The sequence below is a fragment of the Trachurus japonicus genome, chromosome 8 (assembly GCF_045865225.1).
Source record: "Trachurus japonicus isolate A0001 chromosome 8, Traja_1.0".
Taxonomy (NCBI): domain Eukaryota; kingdom Metazoa; phylum Chordata; class Actinopteri; order Carangiformes; family Carangidae; genus Trachurus; species Trachurus japonicus.
Genome location: NC_140914.1, coordinates 8,247,043 through 8,260,000, shown reverse-complemented (window position 1 = coordinate 8,260,000; position 12,958 = coordinate 8,247,043). Strand labels below are relative to the sequence as shown.

The following is a 12,958-nucleotide window of genomic DNA, read 5'->3' as shown; positions in this document are numbered from 1 at the left end:
GTTTTAGAGGCAAATGCAGAGACTGCTTGATGAAAAACTGCCCCTGGCGGGAACGTGCATCAGCGGCTTTGCATAAATTAGCCTCTATCTCGTAACGTTCTGTTATTATCTCATAGCGTGGTGAATGTGCAGGTCACAACTTGTCTACTAGAGCGTTTTGGAGTTGTTGGATTGTGTATTTGATGTGTTTGATGAGGGAAACCAAGAAATCCCATTCGCCTCCGTCGCATAGCTCTGAAAAGCTCGCGGCTCTGCTCCGCCGTTCTAAAAACAGCTTGCACCGACAATTAAAGGTAACGAACCTACTGCTAAAACTATAGGGATTATGGCAATGGGCCAATTTGCCGAAATGATAAACTATCCCTTTAACTGGTGGTTGGGAAAAAATCAGCTCATTGTATCGTAATGAGTCTTCTTGGTCTACTTATTATAAACTATGAATATTCATGTTCAGGGCTGTGGGCCATCGAGGGCTCTGATTGGTCCTTTTGTGTGAAGACAGTTATCAGACCCAAAAGATGCTGCTATTTATATGAAGAGAGACTTCAAATGGTTCAAGATAATTATAAATATTCATTGTATATTTAGTCTATTTATTTATAAGCACTCATGGAATATTTATAGGGTATTTTATTTACACATTTAAAAATTCATCATGAGTTCACATATAATAGGCTCCGACACGCGTAGTTGTGCCCTTGTAAATTCACAAAGGGAACAACTACAGAAGTGGCCGTGCGAGGCTGATGTTGACTCTCTCCCTCTCTTTCTCTCACTCCTCTGGAGCCGGAGCTGTCCAGCAGTCTGGGTGCTGAAACGGCGCTTTTCTTTTTTACTCCCTGCATTTTTCTTTTTTTTTTTTGTGTGAGTGTGTGTGTGTGTGTGTTACTCCAATCGGATGAGTCATACTCCACCCTCGCTAACACACCCACGTCCCCACCCGCACATCACCGCCGCCCCCACCCCCCCTCCCTCCCACCCCCCATTAGACACAATCCTTGAGCCGTCACAGATTAAAAAGCTCATAGCTGTGAGGAAATGCAGGATGACATTGCATCACTGGGTGGGTGTTGGTGTTTGTTTTATTTTTTATTTTTATTTCTTAATTGTCTGCCGAACCAACCAACCAACCAACCACCAACGCCCCCTCACCTTCTCCTCTTTCTCTCCGCCAACGTTTGCCCCCATTTGAAGCTCAGGATTCGAACGTGGGTTACTGAGCTTCAGGGGACGGTTGCATATCAATTGATGCCTTCAAGCTGCTGTGTGATGTGTGATTTGTAGATGCTGTGTGTGAGAGAGAGACGGGGGTGTGTGGACTGTTGATCGTGCAGTGGTTTACAGCTGATTTGTCAGACATATGCGTAATGTGTTAATGTGAGAGAATGGATATCATTAGGTTGTTGTTTGTGTGTGTGTGTATGTGTGTTTTTTTTTCCCACTGTGGATTGGAGGCTATACTTCTGTCAGCGTCAAAATTGTGCACAGTCATTCACATGTTTCCCAGAGGATGAATGAATTTGACCCAGTGACCCGTCTCTTCCAGGAGGTTCACAACATCTGTGTGTTTTTTAGTGAAATGTCTCGACTCCTAATGGATGGATCGTCTTGACCTTTTAGTAAACACATCCACGTCCCCTTTAGGATTAATTATAAGTCTGGTGATCTCCTGATATTTGCCTCTTTCTGTGTAAATAAACGCGTCGTAATGATGAAGTTTCTTCTCTTTCTCTCTCCCTCCTCTGTCTCTGGCTTCTTCAGAAATCTCCGTCAGCCTGCTGTCGGTCATCGTGACGTTCTGCGGCATCGTCCTCCTCTCCGTCTCCCTCTTCGTCTCCTGGAAGCTCTGCTGGCTGCCATGGCGGGACAAGGAGGGCGGGGGCCTGAGCCTGACGTCCGGGTTGCTGCCCGGGAGCGCCGGCGTCGGGAGCCTGGGCGGCGCCGGCGGCGGGGGGTCGTCTCTGATGCCGCAGCTGATGCAGCAGCAGCAGCAGAGGAAGGAGGGCCACTCGGCGTCCTCGCTCTACCCCACGCTGGGCCAGCAGGGCCAGCACCACCCGCACTTCTCCGACCTGGTGGGGCTGGAGAGAGGCGAGGTCGGGGGCGTGGTCGGGGGGCCGCACGAGACCCAGGAGCACTCCTACCTGGACATGGACTCCTACCCCAACAACGCCGGTGAGAGAGCGAGCGAGTGTGTGCTGCTCCGAGACACGAGACACTCTTAAAGGGATAGTTCACCCAAAATTCAAATTTCATTCATTATCTACTCACCCTCATGTCGACTAAGAGCTGTGAGAAGTTTCAGAGTTCTCCGTTCCTTCTCTGAGTTACGGGGGGGGGGGTCCGCACAGCAGTATTTGTCCATATAATGGTTATGAATGGATACCAACTTTCTTTGTCCAAAAAGACACACCAAAAAACATCCAAATACCTCCATGCTGCTCATCTGTAATGTCCCTCTTGTATTGAAGCCCCGACATGAGAAATTGTTCCGAAAAAAATTAAATAAGTCTATGTAATAAGTCTTTTTTTTTTTTGTACTTTATTTTTATAGAAGGAACATAGACAACATACAGAGAGACATAGAACAAAAAGTTGGTCACCGATACATTCATTTAGACGTTATACTAGGGAAGTTACAAATTAATGATGGCTCAATGAGCATCTCTTTTGGACATGTACACAATCCATTTTTCCCAATAGTGCAAATATTTATCAGTCTGTAGATTTAACGAAAAGGTCATCCTTGCTATATTTTGGATATTGGTCACAATATCGATCCAGTCTGACTCTGCTGGAGGTGTGGTCTGTAACCAGCTTCGAGTTACGGTTTTCTTACTAGCTGCTAATAATATTTTTAAAAGATATTTGTCTAATATATGGGGTGCAATATTACCCAGGTAGATTGTAGAAAAAGAGCTGTTAATTTCATCACCAAAATGTTTTGTATTACTTGTGTAATCTTTTGCCAACATGGCTGAATAGCTGGGCAGCTCCGAGACACGAGACACTCTTAATCCCAGTCAGACTGTGAAAGTAATGTAATGCCTTGGTCAATAACTTCTCATTTTAATATACTCTCAGTAGTGGATTTAATACATTTACCTACATATAGGGAAAATAATTTATCTGTGCTGCACCACTGTGATGAATGCTGACCATTATTCTACATATAAATGGGTTTTCTTTCAGTAGAGCTACATTCAAGGAATATTACTTTTTCATCTCACTGGCCCAGTCTCTTATTACAGACACTTAGTTATACAGTCGTAATATTAAAGGGGGGAGAAAAGTTACACTGCGTCTTTGAGCTGAAGTTTTAATTACAACAAATATCGCCTACATTTTCATTAAAGGATTAATTTGTTTATTCCTTAAAGCTGCATAAATCAATTTTTGGCAGTGCGGTGCGGCAAACAGACGCACAGACGATTGCATAATCGCCTTATAATGCCGTTACGGATAACATGTTTGCAACCAGGCAGAGCTTTGGAGTCATGTTTCTGGCCACCTGATGAATACGAGATTTCTCTTTTCGCTTTGTTTTTGGTCGCTGGGAAAATCGTTAGCTGCTAAAATGTTGAGCTTTCTTCACCGCTTAGTTTTATCAGAGCTTGTTTGCAGAAAAACGTCTGCCTGCTGCTGCTGTTGCTGCTGCTTCTGCTGCTGGAAACAAGGTTGATGTGAGCAGTGAAACTGAACCAAACAGTAAATGTGCCATGACAATGAGCTCAAAAGCTCGCTAAAGCTGCAGAGCTGGCCCATAATTCTGTGTGGGCTTGTTACTACAAAAACAAACCTGTACACATTACACAGAGTCAGACAGACCTGCGCTGTAGCTGATCAGCACAAACTTAATCTGCAACTGTTTTGATGAGCTGCCGTTTGAAGTTGTTTTTGAAGAACAATATGCTAAACACAACTTCTTAAATGTGAGAATCAGCTGCTTTTCTTTGTCTCACATGCTCATGAATTAAATATTTTGGACAAAAAAAGGGACATTCAATAACACGGTCGGCATTTTTCATTGTTTTTTGATGTCTTATAGACAAAGAATCAACAAAATACTTATAATACATACAGTAAAAGTTAGTTGCAACAAAAATCACAGTGGCGAGACTGTGATCGGCCATTTTAGCTCAACATCAACCAGCGATTGGAACAAAAAAGAATCAGTTTTCCCAATAAAACAATGCTTTAAACTGGTGTCAGCTCAGGCAGCTGCTATGATTGTTCAATCTGTTGATGTGTTACCGCTGGCTGTCAGCTCCGGCGCAGGTTGTTTGTCATAATTCACAGTCAAATGTTTGCTGGCTGTCTCTTTATTGCAGCTGGATGCGCGTCTGTTTGGCGTCTCCGTGCTGTCAGCCCTTTTCATGCTGGCTCATGTTCTGCTGTTGTAAATATGTCCTATCACTTCTTCCCCCTTTTTCCCCCCCTGCTGTTTAAATCACTGCCTGTTCAATCAATGCGATGCAATCAATGAGATCAATGCGATGCAGAAAGCAACAACACACACGTTCCTCTGTAATGGCCGACTCCACAAATAAGCCGTTGTTGTTTTTGTTGTCCGTGGTAGGAACTCTGAAGCTGAGTCAGACGTCTCCAGATGTCCCCAACTCGGAGGCAGGAGCCCACCCCCCGAAAGACCTGCCCAACGCTCATTCGCAGGACAAGGTCACCACACGGTCAGCACCGAGCTCGTTAGCTTCTGGCTGTGTTGTTGTTGTTAAACCCAGTGATGTCCTGGTGAATAAAACAAGAGTGTGTTAAGTGGTCATTCAAGTGAAAAAGCATGATTTGAAATTACTTAAAAGAGGCCTCGATCCTCGTTAAAGGAGGATGTTTAAAAAGCCACATTAATCTCCCCCTCTCCCCTCTAGTGAACACTTTCTCCATGTTAGTTTAGTTTTTCTTCTTTCGAGGCTAATGCTGTCTGGGGTTTTCTCAGAGGCTCACGCACCACATTTGGCTCGTTTGTTGTTTTTCTGTTGTTTGTACAGAGGCACCATCGTCATAAAACTGGCTTTAATTAGATAACACTACAGTGCACGCAGGTGTGACAGCGGTTAAACTCATTTAGATGGTTTACCAGCCTCTGCATCTCTGATTAAACTGTTGTATAGTGGATTGTGTGTGTGCATATGTGTGTGTGTGTATATGTGTGTGTGTGTGTATGTGCGTGCTCTGTGCTCTTCACTTTAATAGTCACCCTCTGAGCTCTTGCGTGTCTGTTTAGGCCCAAGCCCATGACTCACCAGCTCTCCAGCCCTGATTTCCATGGTGAGGAGAAGGAGCAGGTAACCAGCATCGGGCAGATTAAACCGGAGCTCTACAGACCCAAGGGCGACCAGGGCGACGGCAACCAGGGCGACACCTGCGGCAAGATCAGCTTCCTCCTGCGCTACGCCTTCAAGTAAGTGTCAGACCGAACGAAACAACCCAACGGCCCCGTCAGTGTGCCCTCTTATGTAAAAAGTGCAGAATTTTAGCATTAATAAATCATGGCCAGAAATAATTTTGAGATATAAACTTCACCTTTTTAGAGAATGAGGCGGTTACATCACCGCCGCGTCGGCCCAAAAGATGCTGCACTGGCGTCTGTGTCGAGCTCTGTGCACTAGCTTGTCTGTCTGGAAAACTTCTCAACTTCTGGTTTGATGAAAAATTGAAGTATAAGATAGGCCTTGTGTTTTTTCCATGAGGAGTTGAATTCATAATATGTTTCACTCCCTTTTTTGAGTGAAAAGTGAAAAATATTTCTGTTTTCCTGTAGTTCAGTTAAAAGTCGAGGCAGAGCTGTCAACTTTAATTGATTTCTAAACACAAAGTGATAGCCTATAAACCAACACCTTGATGCTCCAGAATCCTCAATATTATACAAAACAGAAAAACAGCACTATTACAGATGATGTAAAAAATGCTTAACTTTTTTGCCATCATTACTAGTTTGAATTATTTAAACTTTATTCATCAGAAATCACATTTTATCTGTGACGTTAGCTTGGTAGCGGGTGCTAAACACGAGCATAGCTACCCATGAGCCTTGGCTGCTGTTGACATGGCGAAGAGGCCAAAAATGCTTTGTTGTTATGAGTAGTTTCAGCAAAGACGGTTTAGAAACCAAAACGCCCCATGACGAGTCACTTTCCTGTATCTATGTCACGTGGGCTTCTCCAAGGCCCACGTGACATGTTATAATAATAATGTTATAATAAGAAAATATAAATAGGTGACTTTTGTCTACCGATAACTTTATAAATCCGCACACACGTTGACAACACGAGGACAGGGGATGGGTGACCACGCCCACTTAGGAGACAGGAAGTGTACCCTTTCATATCAGTGGTGCAGCTATCTTGATAGTAGAGTATCTTTGGTTTCAGCATCATCTGCAGCTCTCGCTCGCCAATTTGTTAGCTATTGTCGTTGTTAGCATTGTGAGTTGATACCAGCTGATAGCAACACACTTTTTTGTTGATTTTTTGTGCATGAAAGCAACATAACAACACGTCTACAGGTAGAAATTGCCCAATGTTGTCAGTACGACTTATTTTTAACAACACAGAAACAAGACCAAGTGGCTAATAAACAGTAATGTTCAGTTTTATTCACTGTTAATGCGCAGGGCGGCCATCTTGGATCGCTTATGTAGCCGACTGGGGACGTTCAAATAGAAACCAACCATAACCATAACACAGTGGCTTCTTGTTGCTGAAATGCACTTTGGGAATCGTCGACAGCATCCACCTGTGATTCACCCCCTTTTTATGTCCACTTTTATGTGCCTTCAACTTCTTTATTTTTTTTTATCAAAGGACCGGATAGTTTCTACACAGCGTTGACGTCCAGTCAAACCTGTAGCGTGTCTAAAAAGCCCTCTCTGCATTCAGAGGCTTCTGGTGTGATGGTGCTGCAGTGTGTGGAGAATTTAAACCCTGAAACACCGGCTGGTGAATCCAACCTTGGGTGTAACCGCCACCACTACTCTGTGTAGTTTTGCATGTCTCCGGCGAATGTCAATGTGTCTGTTTTCGCAGCACTTTGATCGTGGTGGTGGGTGTGAAGCTCTTCAAAGAGGGGCTGCGAGCCGCCGCTGGTTTGCTGCGTTTCTTCACGGCTCCGAGCAGACACAAGGTGCTTCGTGGGAAAAAAATATCTTTGAGTGTGTTTATCCTCCTAGAAAAAAGAAAACCTAAAGTTTTGTGTTACTGTGTGTGCATGTCGGATTTTACCCCTCATTTGGTGATAGCTTGAGATGTGGCACAGCGGTGGCCTTTGTTTGTTTATGATAATAAAGCTGAAATATAAATGTTTGAAATGAACAAAGTGGCACTTTTAAAATGTAAGTGTCAAAGCGGAGACAGTGTGTTTTATGTTCTGTGTGGCACAGATTGCTGCTGTTAAAAAATTTTGCTTGGCGAATATTCTCTGTTGGAGACGGTTTGGGTTAGTGTGTAATTGGTGGGTTTCACGCTGTGACTGCTGTAAGTTTGGATGGTTAAGTTGCGGGATGTGTGGAGGAATTAAGCTGCCGTCTGTGGCCACCGTGAACCCCTTCACCCACCTCAGCCCCCTTGTTTCTTTGCCTGCTCTGACATGTAGAAACATTACAACGGGCGAAACTGCTGATGGTCAGAAAAGAAAAGAGAGCGAGAGGCCGTTTGAGTCATGAATTATATATGGTGAGCCACTTTAAACAGCAGCCCCTGTCACCACATAATAACACCAGACCGCTGCTACAGCAGCCGGAGAGTTACAGATACAGGGAATTAGCAAAGGGAGTCGAATGGAGAGGGAGGTTAATGATGAAAACTATTCATGTGCTCCCTTTTCCCCCATTTATAAAGTCACGAGATAATTTATGTCGCGCTGTAGCTGCCTGTCATCGCACTGGAGGGAAATCGTTTCAGTGAGAGGAGGAAGAAGACAGAGCAGAGGGAGGGACTGAGGAAAGGTTAGAGATGTAGCTGCGAAACACACATATACACAGACACAGACGTGGAGGTGTGTTAGTGCTGGGACTGAGATAAGACGGGTATGTTAATGTGTTAAAACACCCCTGCTGTTTGGAGTGTAACAGTCAGAACAACAATGTCAATCTTCCTCAGATCCTCTGGGAAAAGCCATTTCTATTGACAATCCCATTAAAAGCTGACACATTCCCACTGTGGGAGTAGCAGCTAGCTTTCGGGGCTTTGTCTGCCAGGAATAAGGCCGTGAATTTTGCGCTCTCTGCCCGAGCAGCAGCAGTAATAGGTATATTTTCTCTGCAGCACGCCTCGGGGATTGTGTAAAAAAAAAAAAAAACCTGGGTTTTTTTGGGTTCGGGCTCATGTCTTGTTCTGTAACAAGACACGTGAGCGCGGGAAAATCTGGGAATGTGTCTGTGTAGCAAATAAACAACAACAACAGACGCAGGTAAAGGAAAAAAATGAAAGAGAGAGGTGTTTTTATTTATTTATTTGTACTATTTGTGCACAAGCTTCCTGTCGTTTCCAATTATGGCACATCTGAGCGCTGCCATGAGCCACGCTGGTTAATCACGGAGACGGCAGCAGACTCCACCAGCAGCGTGTCACTGAATCACACCGGATTAAATGATCATTAGATACATATTCGAATTGGTCAGGCTTTTTTTTTCTTTTTTCTTTTTTCTCGTTAAAATATTTATCTGGCTGAGCTGGGAATGTGATTTCCTGCAGCAGTTGTTGCTCATGTATACGTCGTCTGTAGCCTACACCCCGGATTTGATGTGATTTGCAGAATGGACATGTTTATCCAATTGCCTTAATTGGACATGATGCAGAGGTAAACACGTGTCCCGATTGGCCGCGGTTGTGTGTGTCTCTGTGTGTGTGTGTGTGTGTGTGTGTGTGTGTGTGTGTGTGGTCGACCCATGCAGGCGTGTCTCTTAATTGCGATTGGTACACACATGGAGGAGGAGAGGACGTTAAAACCGCCGGGGTCACCGCTGGCGTTCGGCCCCGGTGATCCCTCCTCGGCCCCAAAGTTCACGGTGCTCTCCCACGGCGGCTAATGAAGTGCTGACACACTGGTTAACACGGGGAGACACAGTCTAACGAGGTCTGATTAAAGCCCTCCGAGCCGTCTTCATCTTCATCTGGTAATTAAATACATAATAAACGGTGCGTGAGGAGCAGCCATGACTGTGGACGGAGCATTCGGATGTAAAGACGTTCTTTGTGTGTGTGTGTGTGTCCGTCAGCTCGCTCATGTGTGTTTGTGTGCATGACAAAGAGACACTCAGAGCTGCTGATGTTGTTACACGTTGCATCTGTGAGTGTGCATCTGCTTGGGTTGTTGCTTCCAGGGCAAACAATGCTGCTGATCATCTCACACTGAACCTATTATTTATTTATTCATTCATTCATTCATTCATTCATTCATTGATGTCATGGTAAACTATACTCCATTAAACACAGATCAAGTGTGCAACGTGATATTTCTTTCTCGTTTTTGTGGTGTCGTTTTGGGTCTCGTCTAACCACAAGACATGAAGACAGCCACGTGCAAATACAAAATATTTACATGATAAGTTTGGCTCTTCATTACTTGTCATTAATTATTGATTGTTTGAGTCATTCAGGGATTGGAAATACCAAAGAAATCCAACAAAATATGTGAAAATCTTCATTTCTCTCCGTTATATAATAAAGAAATGAATGTCCTTGGGTTTTTGAGTCAGAGAATGGACAAAGTAAGACATTCAAGGATGTTGCCTTGGATTCAAGGACGTGTTTATTTACATTTCAAGGACTAAACAGTATGCGTTTGGTAATTAATTAAGAAAATAATTAGTGTTTTAATCAGATTAAATTGTGCTTGTATTTAAAAGAGCTCTTTTTATATTTTCATGTAATAGCAACATTTTCATTTACTGCTGGATTTGATGTTTAACCTTCAAATAAATAAACATTAAGGCATAATAAAACAGACATTACTGCTGTGCTTTAATGAAATCAAATGAAACTGCTTCTTTATAACACGTGATAAGGTTTCATGACCCACATGTTGCAGAGAGAAAAGGTTATTTCTTTGTGATTTACTGTTGCAGGCTTTTGTTGTTATTATTTTCTACGGCAGCAATCATTTGATTAGATTAATCTCACTGCTTGGATTTTGTTTTTGTATTTTGTACAAGGCTGCAACAAAGGATTATTTCAGTATTGATTAATCTTGTTATTTCCTTTAATCTCATTATTTCTGTTTTTCTCAGATCCGTTTCATTCACTGACTGTCATAATAAAAAGCCGCTACATGAAATCAGAAGCTTTTGGACATGGAATCGAGTGATTGATTGATGAGAAAATAGTATAAAATAGTTCCTGATTAATTTTGTGTTGATTGACTCGGCAGTTAATCAGCGGCTGCTCTCGTCGGCTCCGCTCTTCTGCATTAACGGCTCTGTGGAGTCCTGCGTTAAGGATTATTAATGAGCTCGGCTCCGGACGCGCTCTGTCTCGCTGGCTGCACATCTGTGCTTACATATAACATCGCTGATAGTGCAGCCGCCACGGCACAGCTGCAGGGATGACGCACATGCACACACACATTCACACACACACACACACACACACACACACAAACTATTTAGGCTACAGACACAGACCCACCTCCGTCATTATGTGTGCACAAAGCCTGCACAGGTGTTTGTTGGTGTGGGCTGATCCTGTCTGGGTCCCTCTACCTTTTTCATGAGCATGTGAACATCTATGAGAGTTTGCTATATATATGCGTGTGTGTGTTTATATAAATGCATGGTCTGTGTGTATATATATATATACAGTCAATCGATATGGAAGAAAATAGGTTGACATGAAATGTATTTATGTGGGCTAAACAGACGACTGGGCCTCAGGCAGTGTAGATGTATGAGTGTTGTTTGGACGTTTAGGATGATAAAACGATGCTCTATATATGTTAACAAAAAAACAAAGATCCCTATAGACGAGCTGAGCTGAGATTTGGTTTTTATTTTTAGCTCTTATGGTTGATGTGCAGTTTGTTGATTTAGTGGGACAGAAGCAGATTTGTCGTATGTGCTGCAGTAAATAAAATCACTTTGTCTTTTAGGACCTTAAACCTGTTTGATGTTGGACTGTGCGGTGCGGGGTCTTAAGGTTTAGTCAGATATAAGCAGATATTGATTCATTACATATGGATGAAGCACAAAGATTAAGTTGGTTATTTACATATGAAACATTTAGAGCGGCTTGTTACCTGGAGATAAGAAAACAAGCTCTTTATCAAGATGACCTGAATGTTTTCTCTTCCTTTCTTCTTGTTGGCAAATAGGCAATACATTATTTTATAACTTTTTTCAATGTATACATCTGTTTTGGCGGATATTTCATAAAGCAGAGGATGAAACGTGTCCTGTATTGTGATGTGTGTTCTTCAGACCGACATGACGCAGAGATAAAAATGAACTAATTAACCAGTGTACGTAAATATATATAAACGTGTGTGTTTGTTTGTTTGTGTGTTGTAGCACGGAGCAGCTGGTGGTGAAGATCCTGAAAGCTTTGGACCTGCCAGCGAAGGACGCCAACGGCTTCTCTGACCCCTATGTGAAGATCTACCTACTGCCAGACAGGAAGAAGAAATTCCAGACCAAGGTGCCTCCCACTCCCAAAACACCACTTCACTTCTCCTCACCTTTCCTTAGCGTAAACATACAAACACACAACACACACACAGAAAGACAAACAAAACCCAAAACAAGCTGCTGCTGCTGTCGTCAGCCTCCGACTGGCTGCTCTCCTCGCTCCTCGCTCCGACGACCCCGCCTGCCTCCTCATGGGGAATCATTACACTTTCACTAATGTAATCTAATCTAATCTGAGGCCATAATTTATTCAAGATAATGTGCTTCAGACTATTACAGGCCACTGCTGCTCAACTCATGTGTGTTACTCTGGTTGTTTGAGGACAGTTGAGTCAATATTTGAGTATCAGGATGTTCTGTACCAGGAAGTCAACCCTTAGCCCTCAAACGAAAAAAAAAAAGTAGTAGTGGAAGAGGAAGTAGAAGAAACCTCCTCTCCTCTAATTTATTCTCTGCGGAGAAGCTCAAGACTTATGAGCTCGGTGGCCTCACAAATGTGAGTTGTAGTGCTCTGTTGTATACCCATAAATATCACTGGTAGTTTTCTACAGAGACGGAATAAAACAGGGAGCAACGGAAGCTGAAAAGGGTCAGAATTGATTGTGGCGCCAGTGAAAAGGAAGCGTTTTTGAAACCAGTTTGAAATGTCTCCCCCCCCACTACCCCTCTTTGTGCGACTGTCTCCTGTACATCACAAAAGCCCCTTCAAAGCACTGAAAAGCGTGAATGCTTCAATCATTTGCATAATACAGGCTCCTCTTTTTATTCAGAGTGGAGATGATTGTTTAATTTCAATCACATCCTCATTAAACATGGAGTTTTTACACCACTCGTATTTCGCCACTTTTATCCTTCCAACTAATTTATAAAAAAAAGAAAAAAAAGAAAAATGTAGAAAGAAGCAGCAGCAGCAGCAGCAGGCGTCACCTACGAGTGGATGTTGGGAGCTTTGTGCTTCTGGTTTTCTAAAGGCTCAGCGTCGCCGTCAGCTGCAACGTTTAATCCAAAGCTAACAAGTAATCATCAAGTGCTAATAAGCCGGAGTGACGGACAGGACTTAACGCAAGGAGAAAAAGCTGGATTTGGAAAACTGAGTGTATGTGTAGCTTGTGTGTGTCACATTTTAATTATCACAGGCTTTATTGCTATGACGGCATTTACTTCAAATGATTTCATAGCAACTAGATCCAACGAGCAAAATCAACAGAGAGTAGGAAAAAAAAAAGAAAGAAAAATTAAGCGCCGGAGAAGATTTGTAGACAAATTTGCCAAGCGCCCGCCCATCTGCAGCGTGCCGCGATGACACGATGAGGAGGAAACGAAGGC

At 43.1% G+C, this 12,958-nt stretch overlaps 1 protein-coding gene across 1 annotated transcript in view; it reads left to right on the top strand.

Moving 5' to 3' along the window:
* Positions 1–12,958, top strand: part of syt3 (synaptotagmin III) — a 38,926-nt gene that overhangs the window by 13,231 nt on the left and 12,737 nt on the right. The window contains exons 4-7 of the mRNA XM_085783575.1: positions 1,762–2,175; positions 4,580–4,688; positions 5,240–5,416; positions 11,516–11,642. Of these exons, the coding sequence (XP_085639701.1) occupies positions 1,762–2,175; positions 4,580–4,688; positions 5,240–5,416; positions 11,516–11,642 (827 nt within the window). The remainder of the gene's footprint in view (positions 1–1,761; positions 2,176–4,579; positions 4,689–5,239; positions 5,417–11,515; positions 11,643–12,958) is intronic.